The sequence below is a fragment of the Euleptes europaea genome, chromosome 1 (assembly GCF_029931775.1).
Source record: "Euleptes europaea isolate rEulEur1 chromosome 1, rEulEur1.hap1, whole genome shotgun sequence".
NCBI lineage: Eukaryota > Metazoa > Chordata > Lepidosauria > Squamata > Sphaerodactylidae > Euleptes > Euleptes europaea.
In genome coordinates, this window is record NC_079312.1 from 167,858,744 (window position 1) to 167,876,049 (window position 17,306).

Below are 17,306 nucleotides of genomic sequence, written 5' to 3' on the forward strand. Positions count from 1 at the left end.
GAGTAGGGGACACTGGGGGTGTGGGGGGGAGGTAGTTGTGAATTTCCTGCATTGTTCAGGGGGTGAACTAGATGACCCTGGTGGACCCTTCCAACTCTATGATTCTATGTGTCCAGATCCACCCTCCAACCTACCCAGGGGAGAAGATTAAGGGTGACAGCTCTAAGGTTGCCAGTTCCAGGCTGGGAAATTCCTGGATACTTGGAAGTGAAGCCTAGGGAGAGCAAGGTTTGGGGAGGGGAGGGACCTCAGTGCGGTATAATGCCATAGAGTCCACCCTCCGAAGCAACCATTTTCTCCAGGGGAAATGATCTTTGCTTTCTGGAGGTCATTTATAATTCCAGAGGATCTCCAGGGCCCACCTGGATATTGTCAATGCTAGCTCTAGAAACGCAGATTAAGAGAATGTTTAAAAGACATCCTCCTAGTCTTTCCAATATGGAGGTCAGTGGAAGGGGTTGTGGCTCAGTGGCAGAGCATCTATTTGCTTGGCATGCAGAAGGTTCCAGGTTCAATCCCCGGCATCTCCAGTTAAAGGGACTAGGCAAGTAGGTGACGTGAAAGACCTCTGCCTGAGACCCTGGGGAGCCGCTGCCGGTCTGAGTAGACAATACTGACTCAGTATAAGGCAGCTTCATGTGTATGTGCATAAATGGCCATTGTCCTAGGGCCTAAATGCATGGTATGTTTTCCCCAGATCGTTGCGATCAAAGCTGTATCGAGAGTTCTGTCCTGGGAATACAGAACACCAAAACCAGGGAGGAGGGCCAATAACAGTTATTGGGGGTGTGCCAAACAAAACAAAACAATCTTCATCTGCTGGCAACAATAGAGAGAGAGAGAAATATCCCTAGGGAGGGAGTTTCAAAGTTTGGGTGCCATGACCGAGAAGGCCCTTTCTTGGGTTGACACCCATCTAGCCTCAGATGGCAGGGGCACCCTCACTGGAGAAATAAGTGTATCCGATCAGTGCATCTGGATAGGGCTGTCAATTCGGTTCGGTCCGAACTGAAAATCAACCGAATTTCCCCTGATTCGGTGATTTTCAGTTCGGACGGATCCGAACTCAAATCTGGCGGGCAACCGGGGGGGCCGAATTCAGCGAGTTCGGGAGTTCGCGAATAAATTCGGCCAATTCGGCCCCCCCTTCAGGGCAGCCCGCTGAAAGGCGCGGGCTGCCCTTTAAACTGATCTGCGCCTCCCAGCTGGGAGGCTCAGATCAGTTTAAAGGGCAGCCCGCCTCCCTTCAGCGGGCTCCCCTGAAGGGAGGCGGGCTGTCCTTTAAACTCATCTGTGCCTCCCGGCCGGGAGGCGCAGATGAGTTTAAAGGGCAGCCGCGCCTCTCCAGCGGGCTCCGCTGCAGAGGCGCGGCTGTCCTTTAAAGTCATCTGAGCCTCCCGCCCGGGAGGCTCAGATGAGTTTAAAGGGCAGCCCCCCCCCTTCACGGCAGCCCGCTGAAGGGAGGCGGGCTGTCATTTAAACTCATCTGTGCCTCCCGGCCAGGAGGCACAGATGAGTTTAAATGACAGCCCGCCCCCCTTCACGGCAGCCCGCTGAAGGGAGGCGGGCTGTCCTTTAAACTCATCTGTGCCTCCCGGCCGGGAGGTGCAGATGAGTTTAAAGGGCAGCCGCGCCTCTCCAGCGGGCTCCGCTGGAGAGGCGCGGCTGTCATTTAAAGTCATCTGAGCCTCCCAGCTGGGAGGCTCAGATGAGTTTAAATGACAGCCCGCGCCTCTCCAGCGGAGCCCGCTGAAGGGGGGCGGGCTGCCCTTTAAACTGATCTGCGCCTCTCAGCTGGGAGGCTCAGATCAGTTTAAAGGGCCCCCGCGCGCCTTCAGGGAATCCCTGAAGGCGCGCTTCGGCCGAATTTTCCCCCGAACTCCGGATCCCCCCGAATTACCGGGGATCCGAAGCGGGGGAGTTCGGACTTCGGACCGTACCGACCCCACAAGGGTCAAATTCGGCCGAATCCGAACTGTACCGAATTTTTTTTTTTTGACAGCCCTACATCTGGACCCCCACAAAGAGGAAAACAGCAGCCACTCTAGGGCCATTTCATGTCAGAAAAATGGCATTGGGGGGACCCACTGATACCTGGCATTAAATTCCCAGCACAGAACTTGAAGAAGAGTTGGTTTTTATATGCCGACTTTACCACTTAAGGGAGACTCAAACCGGCTTACAACCTCCTTCCCTCCCCCTCCCCACAACAGACACCCTGTGAAGTAGGTGAGGCTGAGAGTGCTCTAACAGAGCTGTAACTTGCCCAAGGTCACCCAGCTGGCTTCCTGTGTAGGAGTGAGGAAACAAATCCAGTTTGCCAGATTAGCCTCCGCCGCTCATGTGGAGGAGTGGGGGAATCAAACCGGGTTCTCCAGATCAGTGTCCACTGCTCCAAACCACCACTCTTAACCACTACACCACGCTGCAATAGACCTTTGATTGCATGGATCCAGGGAAGACCCCGAGATAAACAGAATGTGTAGTTGGGCTATTCGTTCAACCACAGAACAGACATTTTAATGCCTGTGAAGCAAGTCATCTGGTTCTTCAAGGATACAATCCATATCGATCACTGGCTCACAACGTTCTCCATAAAGCTTCACTGTATTGATTTGTGTGTTTTTAAAAAACAGAATCCTATATGACCTATTCTTGATGTGCCTCGTTCCTAAATGCTTTCGTAAAAGAACTTCGTTTTAGCATCCAGGAATAGAGTAGTACGATGGACCAGTTCCCGGAACGGTATTAGCATCACCCGTCCTATAAATGCCAGCGACCAAAACAGCAGCACAGGAGCATCACGTGGCCCATCCCTCTTACACCCAAAACACCTCGCTCTGCCCAAGTCCTGTCATTCCAGAAAGACTGCATGGCAAAGGTTGCTGGTTGTAACACAGCAAGAACGCAGCAGAGAGGGCAGCACAAGCTAGAAGCCTGCAATGATTTTACATACGTTTGTACGTGCTGTCAAGTCGCAGCTTAATCTTTATGAATTCAAGATTTATTTGCCCTTTTTCAATGGTTTTGCTGGGCCATATGCTAAAGATCCCCTTTTCAGACCGGCTGTGTCCTGGCCCTCTTCAGTCAGTGGACTCCTTGGTACATATCCTTTTGCACTGTCCTTACCTATACCAACTTAGGCTAAAATGGATTATACCATGTTTTAACAAATGGTCCACATCTCCTCGAGCAACTTTGAAGCAAAAGGTTCAGTTCCTCGTAGAGGACTCTGATCCTCAGTGTCCCTATTTTGTTGCTCGTTTTCTGGATGCTGCAGAGAAGAGACGAAGGGAGGTGATTTTAGAGATGGGTCTTATTTAAGTTTTATGGTTTTATTGTTCAAGACGTTGGTCTAAGAATCTCTTGCATCCAAGTACTGACTCTGCTCAGCTTCTGAGGCATGCCGAGATTGGGCCACACCATGCCACCTTCCCTCCCCTAGGAGGATTTTAGGGGCTCTCAATCCAACTGGTGCAGTTTTCATTTAGTGGAAAGGCAGTGGGAAAGGGATCGAAGCAAATATGCCATTAAAATGGTACCAGGGAAAGGGAGGTTCAATTCAGGAAGGGGACAGCCAGCAAGCGTGGAGTGCATGAGTCATGCCCGTGCAGTGTTTCATACCAGGCTGGACTTGGGCATGGGGCAGAAATTGGGTGGGTGGAGGGGAAGTCCTGGCATTGTGCGCAGCAAGGAGGGCAACATCATGAACCAACATTCAAAGCAGCTACGATACACAGAGACAATGCAAAATGGGTGAGGGGGGAAAGAGGCTTCCCACCCAGAGGAATAAGTGTAAGGAGGGAGGGTAGAGCTGAACTCACCAGCTACCTTACCCAGCCCACACCACTCCTGCACCCCTCACCACCCACCCCTGGTCCCTGCAATTCTTCACTGCGCTCGTCCGACTCGCTTCCCTCCACTAACCTGTTTGTGAACTTTTGTAAGTTGTTCCAGGTTGTTCTCAAGAAAGGAAATCTTCTGTTTCTGGGAATGAGCCCCCCCGCTATCCTCGGGTTCCAACTCCGCGCTCTGGAAACGAAGTACAGAATTTTTTTTATTTCGGGAAAGGAAAGGCCAAGGGGTACATGGATATAACCAAGGGGCCGCAGGCTCCCAGTAAGGACCTGCTTCTATTGGCGAGCAATGAGACAGGCTGTCGAGTGTCTTCCTTGATTTGGGCTACCCAAAAATGAGGCTATGGCTCGGTTAAGACATAACATGAAACCACAGCTTATTTTAAATATGGGAAGTTAGGGGGGACTATGGCTTTTTTGTGATGGTACTGAGTACTGGCACCTTTGGGGGGGGCTCTCCCAAGTCCTGAGGGAGGAATTAGTAGAAATCAATACAACCTTATATACGAGTACCGACACTTTTTCACAAAAAAAGCACCGGGAGAGTCCAATATGCATGACTGTAGAAGGGGAGAGTTAATTCTGCTCCCTCAATTATTGGGGTAAGTTGATTGGGGTAAGGGGGCAATAAGGATCATGGGCATGGCACTATGGAAGAAGGGGGGTCTCTCCCTGCCATGCATCATTTCTTCAAAATGAGGACCCTGGGGTATTGGGGTGGCGGCAGAAGAGTCACCTTCTTTTTGACTGTCTTGTTTCCACAACCAGGCAGAGAGACAGGAATTATGATTGGGAAAGCAGCGTGGGTTAAACCTCTTCTCCAGAACCAAAGCTCCAAACCAAATCAAAGCACTTGTGGCTATTTTAAAGACAAGCTAGTATGAGGGGAAGACCAATAATGGATCTCCAATGTAACATGTAGCTCGTCTCTTACAAGAAACGGAGCTGTGGATTATAAAAAGTCCCCCAGATCAAACCTTTCCACTATTTTGCATTTACTAAGGGGACAAACCATCATTTCTCAAACTTAGCGTCTCCTGCATCCATCTGCAAAGTGAGGATAATTCTATTGACCTACATTGTTGTTATGGAGATAATATACATGAAATGGTTTGACTATTCTAAAGGGCTATTCAGTGGCTAATTACTATTATTGCAAGCTGGGGTCCTGCGAGGATTCATGGGGGAGGGACAATTTGAAAATCCGCCCTGCAAAATCTCCCCTGCCAGGATTCTATAAACTCTTAGGGTCTTGAGAAGGCTAATTTCCCCTCCCTTCCTTTCCCGCTGGAGCTGACTCTTAGCTGTCCTCAATATTCTATCTTCTGCTGGAGCATATTTAGTCATCAGTCCAGAGACTGCTACTCATTATTCCATCTTCTGCGGGAGCATATTTAGCCCTCATCAGTCCAGAGACTGCTACTCAATATTCCATCTTCTGCAAGAGCATATTTAGTCCTCATCAGTCCAGAGACTGCTACCATATATGTTGGTGGCCTGGTTTTGTAGCTTTTGTCATTCACACCGGGGAGGGGTGGGGCAGGGGAGCAGTTAATTTACAATTATATCCAGTGATTATTATTGGGAGCTCAGGAACTGCAAGAAGCACCTACTTTCTTAACTCGAGTCGTGACGTCTTGAACGAACAGCTTGCGAAGGTTGTGGAGGGTCTGGAGTTCACGGGCCTGGAGGGAGGACAAAAAGAAAGACCCGGCCGAGATAAGAGCACCATGACCTTCAGCTTCCCTTGTGTCAAGGGTGTCTCAGATACTTACCACAGTCTCCTCCAGCCCTTTGAGGTCCTGCTTAGACTGCTCATGTTGCTCGTACAGAAATCTGAGAAGCAGAAAGGAGAAGGTGGTCAAGGCGGGAAGAAGGGGCGAATATGTCAATTTCAGGGCAGACATAGATTCTCGGCCGACATCCATGTTACGTTTGATATGTGTTGGGACCGAGGCGCCCAAACCGATTCACAGTCCAACATTAGAACAGGACTATCCTTTCAAAACCTTTAAAATTTCTTCATTGTTCCAAACACTGAGAGGGAAAAGCAGGGGCTTCATGCTTCCCTCCTGCACCATTTTCACCAGCAGAAATGGCTGCTGGGGAGGCTGCTTGCTCCTTCCTCTGGCTTCCTTGGGTGTTCATTCCCAGGGCATGTGGAGCCAGAGGAAGGGGCAAACAGCCCCCCCACACACACACACAGATATTTCTGCTGGCGAAAACAGCATGGGAGGGAAGCATGAATCTCCTCCTTCCCCCCTCACAGCGTTTGGAAAAGTATAGGGTGATGAAAACGTTTTTAAAAGTTTTTAAAGGTTAGTCCCTGCTTTGACGATGAGTCAGGCCAGGCATCTGTGTCGTGACATGTCAAACATAATGTGTATTATGGCCTCAGTCTTACTATATTTGAAATAGCTAAGAATTGCAGAGAGCCAGCGTGGTGTAGTGGTTAAGAGCGGCGGACTCTAATCTAGAGAACTGGGTTTGTTTCCCCACTCCTCCACATGGAGCCTGCTGGGAGACCCTGGGCCAGTCGCAGTTCTCTCAGAACTCTCTCAGCCCACAGAGAGGCAAGCGATGGCAAATCCCCTTCGAATATTCTCTTGCCCTGAAAACTCTACTGGGTCACCATAAGTCAGCTGTGACTTGATGGCACTTTCCCTCACCACCAGTAATTGCAACTTCTTTGAGGTTAGGCCTGTGGTAGGGTATCCATTACACTTTTCTGCACCCTGATGGACACTCTAGGGAACTCAAGGCAGCATACACAGTTATCCCCCTTGCCATTTGGTATCCTCACAACAGCCCTGTGAGGAAGGCTAAGTTAGGAGGCTATGAACCCAGGCTTACCACCAACTCCACAGGGAGTTGCAGCCAATTCTAAATCTATGATGAGCACCGTGTGTAAACACGCACGTTTCGTGTTGTCTCATTCACATACCACCCTTTCTGGTGTGTGCTTAAAAATAAATCTTAAGATCTGCAGCTTTGCAAAACAATCCTCAGACATGGGAATCTGCTTTGACAGTGGTGAGCTACGTGTTCCAGCCTGTTGCGATTTCCCCCGTAGCACCCCCGACTAAAAGCGGAGCTGGGGGAGGAAAGGAAAGGGGGTCTCTCACGTCAGCTCCTGCAGCTTCTGCGACTTCTCCAGCTCCTCGCTCTTGAGTTTCTCATAGTCGGCCCGAAGCTTCTCCAGCTCCAGCTCTAGCTTCTGGTTCAAGCTGCGCAGGGATAGAATACGGAGAGACAGAGATGCTAACATAGAGATGGAAAACATGCCAACTGCCCGCCATCCTTCCTCACCAGCCTTAGACCTGAGTGTAAGATCGACACGGGAAGCAAACGTCAGTGCTCGAGACAGGATGACCCAAAAGCCATGCCCCACCCCACCCCTTGAGAGAGCTCCCCCCACATGCAGGGGCATTGGGCTGGATCTGAAGTTTTGCTTCCATCTGCACCCCCTCCCTGTCCCTTGCAGGGGAGGTCCTCTGTTGCAAAATGCTAGATGCTTTCTGGTTCATTGAAAAACGCTGACCTGGTATAAGCGAAAGTTTCTAGCACCTAGCAACATGCTCCCTAGGAGAGGATTGCCCCTGTGTTGCAGAGAAAGAAGAAACAAGGCTCAGGATCCAAACAAATGCCTCTAAGAAGCTGTTTGATCTAACACATATTCAACATTTCCAGCACTGCCAGCATCCAGTCATGAACATGGGCTCCTTTCGGGCAGTGATTTAAATTGGATTAGCCATCCTGATTTCCCCGAGTCAACCACGGGGAACAAAGGGGGGTTTATGTGTGGACCCAAGCATCCTTGAGAGACCCCCAATTCCCAGGACAGTGAAATTAGTTTATGTTTGCAGTATACATATGTCCTGACCTATGGGAATGGGAAGGGAAGGGAAGGGAAGGGAAGGGAAGGGAAGGGAGAAGAGAAGAGAAGAGAAGAGAAGAGAAGAGAGGAGAGGAGAGGAGAGGAGAGGAGAGGAGAGGAGAGGAGAGGAAAGAGAGGAGAGAGAAGGGAGGAGAGAGGAGAGAGAAGGGAGAGGAGAGGAGAGGAGAGGAGAGGAGAGGAGAGGAGAGGAGAGGAGAGGAGAGGAGAGAAGAGGAGAGAGGAGAGGAGAAGAGTGGAGACGAGAGGAGAGGAGAGGAGAGGAGAGGAGAGGAGAGGAGAGGAGAGAGAAGGGAGAAAAGAGAAGGGAGGAGAGAGGAGGGAAAAGGGAGGAGGGAGAAGGGAGAAGACAGGAGAGAGAAGGGAGAAGAGAGGAGGGAAGGGGAGAGGAGAGAAGCAGCCCTGCATTAGCAGCATAGAACTCTTATAGGCCATGGAACACACACAAAGTCATGCCACATGAGGCCTGATCAGTCAAAGGCATGGGATCACATCCAGGAATAACTGGCCTTTTAACTTACCAGGAATGTTTCCAGAGGGTTGCTGCCCCTGGAGAACCACGGCAGTGACAATGGGCTCACCTGACCCCTCCTTCCATACCCCCACCAGCCAGGTCCACACCCAGCAGCCGCAGCTTCCTCTTGGCAGCGCGGAAGGGGTTGACGAGTGAGGCAGTAGGTCTGAGCTAAGCTTTCCCTGATGGGCTGGAAGCACCCAGGTAGGCTCCTGGGCTGTTTCAACTTGCCACTCGGCCCCTGCTTGGATCCCACATAATGCAACAGTGTCGAGCCACAGGAGCTCGATGCTTGGCCAGGAGTGGCTCTTGGCCACTTCTAGCCCCACAGTCGCTTCCTGGTCCTTACTCCAGCTCTGCAGCATGACTGGAGCTGGCCTGGCTCTCCAGCCTCAACTCAACGCCCATCAGCGACGTCATCCTGCCCACTCGTCATGGTGACCGCTGCCAGCAAGCCCAGCCTCCCAAACAAGCAAGACACCGTCAGCCCACACACAGCGAGTCGCGTCCCACTCATGGAAGCGACTTGGCCCACGCTCTGGAAGACTCACTCCTTGAGCTCATCAATGATTTTCTGCTTCTGGTTGATCTCATCTCGCAGCCGGGCCAGCTGCTTGTGGTGGGCCTCACGGTGACTCTCCAGCTGCACTTCCAGGGCCTTCTGCTGGGACAAAGATGGAGTACAAGATTTGCATGCAGAAGGTCTACAGCAGGGGTGTCAGACACAAGGCCCGGGGGGCGGATCCAGCCCTTTGAGAGCTCTTATCTGGCCTGTGAGCCACCCCCCCCCCTCCTGTCCTGATCTGGGCTGGTGAGCCCGAGGGAGCTAGCCCCCAAATCTTGAGGTGACAATGATAAAAAATGATTACATAAAGGAAAATATTGTAAAAGTGCTATTGTGTTAAGGTTTTTTTTATTTTAAGTAAAAAAATAATATCATTAATTGGCTACGGGTGTATTAAATTTTATGGTACACATGGCCCGGCCCGATTTATGTCATATCAGATATGTCACATGAACACATGAAGCTGCCTTATACTGAATCAGACCCTAGGTCCATCACAGTCAGTATTGTCTACTCTGACCAGCAGTGGCTCTCCAGGGTCTCAGGCAGAGAGGTCTTTCACATCATCTACTTGCCTAGTCCTTTTAACTGGAGATGCTGGGGATTGAACCGGGGACCTTCTGCGTGCCAAGCAGATACTCTACCACTGAGCTATGGCCCTTCCTTAAAATATGAAGTTGCCTTATGTACTGAATCAGACCCTTGATCCATCAAAGCCAGTATTGTCTACTCTGACCGACAGCGGCTCTCCAGGGTCTCAGGCAGAGGTCTTTCACATCACCTATTTGCCTATAACTGGAGATACCGGGGATTGAACCTGGGACCCCCTACAGGCCAAGCAGATGCTCTACCATTGAGTCATGGCCCCTCCCCTATGTCAGATATGATTTATGTCATATCTGGCGCTCCTAACAAATGAGTTTGACACCCCTGGTCTACAGGCATCTCCACTTAAGAATGGATTTCAACTGCATGGTACTAACTGCTCCAGTACTAACTTTGACTTCATCTGTATCCTGGATCAGGTCCTGCTCCTTGGCCGCTTCATGTACAGTCTCTGTCAAGGGAGATGAAAAATAGTTGTCGAGGTGGTGCCAAAGTTAGACTAGCGAGGCTGAAAGTCAAGTGTGTGTGTGTGTGTGATGATCAGGGATTTGAGCCTAGAGACCCAGACTGGCATGCCGCTTCCTGCATTAGATTTATGGGGCAGACCCGTGAGGCCCCTTCACAGTCAATCTCTGCTCCAAGGGCACCACAGAAGCGTGCAGTGGGACATAAAGAGGGGTGGAGGGAAGCCATTAGTCTGCATAATGGGAGTTAGAGTGGCCTGATTCCCAGAGCTGTTGTGAGTGAGAACAATGAGGACGGCAAAAGATATCAACTGCAAATGATAAAAGCACTTCTTTGCACACAATAAAACAGTAGCGGTAAAGAGCCCACTGGTGAAGACAACTGGGCCCGTCTCAAGGACGAAAAAAATCTGAAGCAGTGGTGATCCAGTTTTTCTCCACAAGGGATCTCTGACCCTCTCTGAGTGCTCACTGTGGGATAAATATGTGGTGCAGTGGTTAAAAGCGGTGGTTTGGAGCGGTGGACTCTGATCTGGAGAATCGGGTTTGATTCCCCACTCCTCCACACAAGCAGCGGAGGCTAATCTGGTGAACTGGGTTGGTTTCCCTACTCCTCCACATGAAACCAGCTGGGTGACCTTGGGCAAGTCACAGCTCTGTTAGAGCTCTCTCAGCCTCACCTACCTCACAGGGTGTCTGTTGTGAGGAGGGGAAGGGAAGGTGATTCTAAGCAGGTTTGAGCCTCCCTTAAGTGGTAAAGACAGTCCACATATAAAAAAACAACTCTTCTTCTTCTTCCTCCTCCCTGTTTGAATGGTCTCACGTGTCAGCTGCATCCTGACTCTGCTGAGCTGGTAAACCAGCATGGTGTGGTGGTTGAAAGTGGTGGACTCTAATCTGAAGAACCGGTTTCGATTCCTCACTCCTCCACATGAGCAATGGACTCTAATCTGATGAACTGGGTTTGATTCCCCACTCCTACACATGAGATGGGAGATGGTTTCTTAGTCTAGGTTTCTCCCAAGAGCAGGCCTTCAGTTAGTAATGGCAGCTTCTGCGCACCCTACATCTTCAAGGGATGTGACAAGGGATGTGGCACCGCTGAGGGCTGATGGTCAGGGCTGTATTTGACAATCGGCGCAGACATGGGTCCTCCCCTCCATGGCTTCTCCCCTGCAGATCGTTCCCCACCCTGGCAGTTTTGCTGCCTTTCAGCAACCATGATTCTAGTCTTCTTATGAATAGGGATTTTTTAGAAGAAGACGAAGAAGAAGAGTTGGTTTTTATATGCTGACTTTCTCTACAATTTAAGGGAGACTCAAACCGGCTTACAATCGCCTTCCCTTCCCCCAACAGACACCATGTGAGGTAGGTGGGGAAGAGAGAGCTCTAACAGAGATGACTAGCCCAAGGTCACCCAGCTGACTTTGTGTGCAGGAGTGGGGAAACCAACCCGGTTCACCAGATTAGCCTCTGCCGCTCATGTGGAGAGGTGGGGAATCAAACCCGGTTCTCCAGATCATAGTCCACCGCTCCAAACCACCGCTCCCAACCACTGCACCACGCTGTGTTTTACAAACACAATGGAGGTTGCTTGTGTGTGTGTGTGTGTGTGTGTGTGTGTGTGTGTGTGTGTAAAGTATACATAATAACATAGCATAGTCCAGCCCTGTGCACCCACCTTGTGCCTGAAGCTTAGTCAGCTCTTCACTTAGGGCATCGTAGGATTCCTCCAGATGCCGTTTCTTCAGCTCCACGCTCTGCATGTACTCGGTGAGCGAGCGGATCTTTGCTTCATGCTGAGGAAGAAAAGGAGGTAAGGTAGAAGAACCATCAAGAAAGGGGTCGCAGTTCACAAGAAGTAGAAGAGTTGGTTTTTATAATGCCAACTTTCTCTACCACTTAAGGCAGAATCAAACCGGCTTACTATCACCTTCCCATCCCCTCCCCACAACAGACACCCTGTGGGGTAGATGGGGCTGAGAGAGCTCAAAGAGAACTGTGACTAGTCCAGGGTCACCCAGCTGGCTTCATGTGGAGGAGTGAGGAAACAAACCCGGTTCTCCAGATCAGAGTCCATCACTCCAAACCACTACTCTTAACCACTACACCATGCTGGCTCTCCAAGCATAACAGGAACTCACCCCTCAGCGGGGTTCCTGCCCCTCCTCAGCCTGTTTTCTGTGTTTCAGAACGACAGTTGGATGAAGAAATCTGAGAGCTGCTTCATTTGTTTTTTATTTACTTAACTTGATTTACACCCTACCTTCCTCCCCAATGGGGACCCAAAGCAGCTTACGTCATTCTCCTCTCCTCCACTCTACCCTCACAACAACCCTAGTGGGTAGGTTTGCGTGAGACTGCGACTGGCCCCAGGCCACCCAGCAAGCTTCCAGTTCCGTTTTATCTTTCAGGTGTATGCTTAAAGTGCTAAACTCGATGTTACACAGAAACCTTAAACAGCTATGAAAAGTCCTTCTCGTGGAGGGATCGGAGACGTTAACAGGGCAGAAGGGATGCTTAACTCTCCCCCTACTCACCATTTCCCTGCTCTGAATCTCCTACACCCAGCAAATTTACAACTTGATTTGCAGACTACAGAGATCAGTTGGAATTGGCAACCCTCATGGAGTTCCAAAGGCATGTGAGACTTGGAACAGAGAAACAGGGTTTTTTCCTCCTATGCTATGGCCATTTATGCTTGGTAATTAGCATTACGTTCCAGGCTGAAGCGCCCCGCATATTTTTTTTTTATTTCTTCACGCTGAACCGTCATTCAGGAAGTGACTGCGAAGCTGGCGCATACCTGCTTCGCATTTCTTAAGAGTCCTTTTAACGCGACCTTTTGTATTTGCTCCACCCCCGCATCAAAGCATTTGCTGAAGGAACCATGAAAAATCACAGCCGCGGCTTAGCTATGCAAACGACCATTGCTAATGGCTATGCAAACCAAGGAACAGGCAAGTGGGAGGGGGTGGAATTTGTTTGACTTTCTCCTCTGGCATCGGGACCGTGAATACTCATTTTAAAGGGCGGATTTATAAAAGCAGTTTTGAGCGGGCATCACAATCGACCCTGCATAAATGGCCTAGCTGTCTCCCCCATCCCTGGACCGGAGCAAAACCCAGCCTCTCTCCCCGGATCAAGGCAAGGGAAGTCTACCCCTATACCTCCTGGGTTTCTTGGTAGAGGGAATTTTGAGGTTCTCTGTGTTTCTGTCCCATGCCTGTTTTCCCATCCCCTCTGTCTGAGGAACGCCAGCCCCCAAGTGGGGCCTGGGGATCTCCTGGGATTACAATTGATCTCCAGACTACAGAGACCAGTTCCCCTGGGGGAAAACGGCTGCTTTGGAGGCTGGGCTCCGTGGCGTTTACACCCTGTTGAGGTCCCTCCCCTCCCCAAACCCTGCCCTCCCCAGGCTCCACCCCCAAAATCTCCAGGTATTTCCCAGTCCAGAGCTGGCAACCCCGCCTCTGTCCCAGGACCAACCTGAGAGATGAGAAGCTGGCAGGAGGAGAGTTCCCGGCCTGTCACCTCCATCTTGCGGTGACACTCGACCTGCAGCCCTTCCAGCTGTCGGCAGCGCTTCACGACGGACTTCACTTCCGACTTTATCTTGCTGATGTAGAGCCGGGCAACGGTGAACTCCTCCTCAATGGCACCACTGATCTCCACCGGCTGGGGATGAGGAAGCAGGAAGACGAGGGAGTGGGGGGTTGGGACCAATCAGGAAAGGAATGCCTGTATTCTCTGGGCGCAGAGAGCTCAACCAGGTCATTCTTGTGCATAGAACCAGGTTGTTGTTGTTGGTGGTGGATAAATGCTGCCAAGTTGCAGCCAACTTATGGCAACCTTGTAGGGTTTTTCAAGGCAAGAGATTAACAGAGGTGGTTTGCTACTGCCTGCCTCTGCATAATGACCCTGGGCATCCTTGGTGGTCTCCCATCCAAATACGGACCAGGGTCGACCCTGGTTAGCTTCTGAGATCTGACAAGATCATGCCGGCCTGGGCTACCCAAGACGGGGCAGAACCAGGTTAGCCTATGTTTGTATTTGAGTCTAATTCAGCAGCAGAGAACGGGTTGCAAGCTTTCGCATTCACTCTTTTCCCATATGGTCCATCCCACCTTTTAAGACCCAAAGAGGTTACTTTTTTTGCTTTTAATTATGCTTTTATGATTGGCTTCTGAGCACTGTTTTATGGATACCGTTTTAGGCTCCTGAATGCTGTTTTATGCCATTGTTATGCCCCTAGCTAGTTTTTATGGTTTGTTTATTATTGATGATTTTTACGCTGTTGTCTTTCCATGATTGTATTGTTTTTATGAGGCAGCTCAAGCAACTCTCTGGACAGGCAGCATTTAAACTTTGGAAATAATACAAATAATAGAGAGCCCTGTTGCGCAGAGTGGTAAGCTGCAGTACTACAGTCAAAAGCTCTGCTCACGACCTGAGTTCAATACCGACAGAAGTCGGTTTCAGGTAGCCGGCTCAAGATTGACTCAGCCTTCCATCCTTCCGAGGTTGGTAAAATGAGTACCCATCTTGCTGGGGGTAAAGTATAAATGACTGGGGAAGGCAATGGCAAACCACCCCATAAACAAAGTCTGCCTAGTAAATGTTGGGACGGGACGTCACCCCATGGGTCAGGAATGACCCAGTGCTTGACCTTGACCTTTTAAATAATACAACATGAAGAAAAGTTAAAAAATACAACCCCCTTTCTCTTGGCCAGCCCCCACAAGTGATTTCCTAAGCTGCCTTCCAGTTAACTCTTGCTAAGCCATTTTCTGATGCAAGTTTGGGCAGGATTTTTCCTGGACAACGCAGGCCCTACTAACGCAGAGAGACGAGCAAATCCATCATGCGTTCCCAGAAAGTACCTTTGCCTTAAGCCACAACTGGCCTGGCTCCCCAGGATTTCCCCTCTTCCTTACCAGCTTGATCTCCCCGTTACCCACGATGACGCTGAACTCGCTTAGATCCTTCATGAGCCCGTTCAGCACTTCAGCAATGCGCTTGCGCTGGTGCGCACTGAACTCCTGCAGCCGTTGCAACTCAGACTCCAAGGACATCATGGCAGCCTGTGAAGGGGAGGAGATGGTTGAGCCAATGCAAGGGAGACACGCACCCACTGGCCTTTTACGGTATGTAGGGAAGTTTCCCTGAGGTCACCCCCACCAACTGCTTCAGAGCTTCCTTTCAATTGTGCATTCCTTTTCCGCCTCTCAGAGGTCGCCTCGCTCTCCCCGCGTGTTTGGCTGGCATTTTCCAGATGTTGTTTCAGCCAGAATCTGGAAAATGCGGGCAAAATGCACGGGGAGAGTGAGGCGACCTCTGGCGGTCAGAAAAGGCATGCATAATCAAAAGGAAGCCCCGAAGCAGCCGGCAGGGGTGACCGAGGGGAAACTTCCCTGCATAAAAGGCCACTCTCTCATTCGTTACTCACCCTCCAGTTTGCAAAGACAGGAGTCTTGATTTTTTTACTGTACCCATATCCCCACCTGTCTTCCTTCACTGAACTCAAGGCAGCCTGTGGGGGTGGGGGATGTCCCCAGATATTCAAGCACTGACCAGACACCGAAGCACTTAGCTTCAGCAACGTTGCTGCATAGTAAGCCTTCTAGCCATGACCTCTAGACCAAGGGTATGGGTTTTTCCCCCCACTGCTGATGAGTCTGAATCATCTTTTGCTTTAATTTTTCCTGTTCCTCCTATAACACTGAATAGACAATTTGTAGGTCACTTTTGTTTATGGCTATTAGCTGCCTCGAGGGTTCCTTGCATGTGGAAAGAGATTTATAAATAAAACTAAATCTAATAAAGCAACTTTGGGGGGGGGGGTTGGTAAATGAAAGGAGAGCTTTCTTCTCAGCTTGACCCTCTGGAGTTGGACTAGACTCCACAGACACAAGCTTCAGAGAGAAAACCGATCATGGTTCTCATTAGTGTTAATGCATTCCATCTCTTCCAGACGAACACTCCCTATTGAACTGGCAATCCGCAAGCCCCAGGGCTCCACACCAGCATTGAAAACAGGCTCTAGATTGAACTTCAGTTCAAAGTAATACCCAGGCACAAGAGAAATAAATACAGGATTCAGACTGGGGAGGCGTAGCATGGAAGTGGGGGGAGGGCCTTCTTAAGTTTAACCTGATAAGACTGCTGTCAATTTCTTATCACTCATAAGCTGAGTCGTGTCTATGCTGTGCTAAAAAATAATAATAATACTAAATTCTGCCCTCAAGATAGCCCAATTCTGCACCAAGACATTTGGAAGCTGGCAATCTGTATAAAAGAGAGCCCCGTGGCGCAGAGTGGTAAGCTGCAGTACTGCAGCCCCAAGCTCTGCTCACACCCTGTGTTCGATTCCGACGGAAGTTGGTTTCAGGTAGCCGGCTCAAGGTTGACTCAGCCTTCCATCCTTCCGAGGTCGGTAAAATGAATCCCCAGCTTGCTGGGGGTAAAGGGAAGATGACTGGGGAAGGCACTGGCAAACCACCCCGTAAACAAAGTCTGCTTAGTAAACGTCAGGATGTGGGTCAGGAATGGGTCAGGATGACCTGGTGCTTGCACAGGGGACCTTTACCTTTAATCTGTATAAAAGCATGGAAACGATGAGAACATCTGTTAATATGCATCATTTATTCTGCACTGTACTTTACTTTGAATAATTTATGATGGGTTACTAGCAGTAGAAGGATGGGGCTAATGGGCTATATAGGGCACTGAAGCCTTTCCATTACTGCAGGGGTGTCGAACTCATTTGTTACAAGGGCCAGGTATGACATAAATGTCACTTAGTCGGGCCAGGCCATGCCTCGCCAGCCGAGATCAAGAGTGGAAGAGGGTAGCTGCCTTGGCTGGTGAGCCTGCAGCGAGCTCGCCAACCTAGATCAGGACTGGCGGGGGGTGGCTGCCTCAGCTGGCGAGCCCGCAGTGGGCTTGCCAGCCCAGAACAAGAGGCAGGTGGTGGCTGCCTTGGCTGGCGAGCTCATGGTAGGCTTGCCAGCCCAGATCGGGACTGGGTGGTAATGGCTGCCTCGGCTGGCTCACGGGTTGGATAAGAGCTCTCAAAGGGCTGGATCTGGCTTACAGCAGTGAGATTAATACTGGCCGCAACCTGGAAACAAGAAGTAGTTCCAGAAATGGAGAAAAGGCAAGATAAAATGGCTGAATATGCGGTGATTGCCAAATTATACAACTTGGTGAAAGGGCACTGAAGCCTTTCCATGGAAAGGCAGAACGATGGAAGAATTCCAGAAGAAATGGGCATTTTATTTTGGTTATATAAAGTAAAAGTAGAGTTTAGTGAATAAGGGGGGAGCCAAGTTAACAAATATAAAAGTAATAATAATATTAAGGTGGTAGTAATATTGTATTCATGGGATAACCAATTAGAGCG

General features: G+C 50.1%; 1 protein-coding gene across 4 annotated transcripts in view; it reads right to left on the reverse strand.

The window, feature by feature from the left end:
* The window catches only part of KIF5A (kinesin family member 5A), an 82,312-nt gene that overhangs the window by 16,093 nt on the left and 48,913 nt on the right, over window positions 1-17,306 (reverse strand). Inside the window, exons 15-23 of one of the 4 annotated variants that reach the window (XM_056858061.1) lie at window positions 14,839-14,985; window positions 13,391-13,579; window positions 11,583-11,700; window positions 9,830-9,888; window positions 8,818-8,930; window positions 6,983-7,177; window positions 5,633-5,693; window positions 5,471-5,542; window positions 3,928-4,032 (exon numbers count right to left, since the gene is read on the reverse strand). In XM_056858061.1, the coding sequence (XP_056714039.1) occupies window positions 3,928-4,032; window positions 5,471-5,542; window positions 5,633-5,693; window positions 6,983-7,177; window positions 8,818-8,930; window positions 9,830-9,888; window positions 11,583-11,700; window positions 13,391-13,579; window positions 14,839-14,985 (1,059 nt within the window). The remainder of the gene's footprint in view (window positions 1-3,927; window positions 4,033-5,470; window positions 5,543-5,632; window positions 5,694-6,982; window positions 7,178-8,817; window positions 8,931-9,829; window positions 9,889-11,582; window positions 11,701-13,390; window positions 13,580-14,838; window positions 14,986-17,306) is intronic. The other 3 variants (XM_056858086.1, XM_056858069.1, XM_056858077.1) reach the window with 3 other exon arrangements.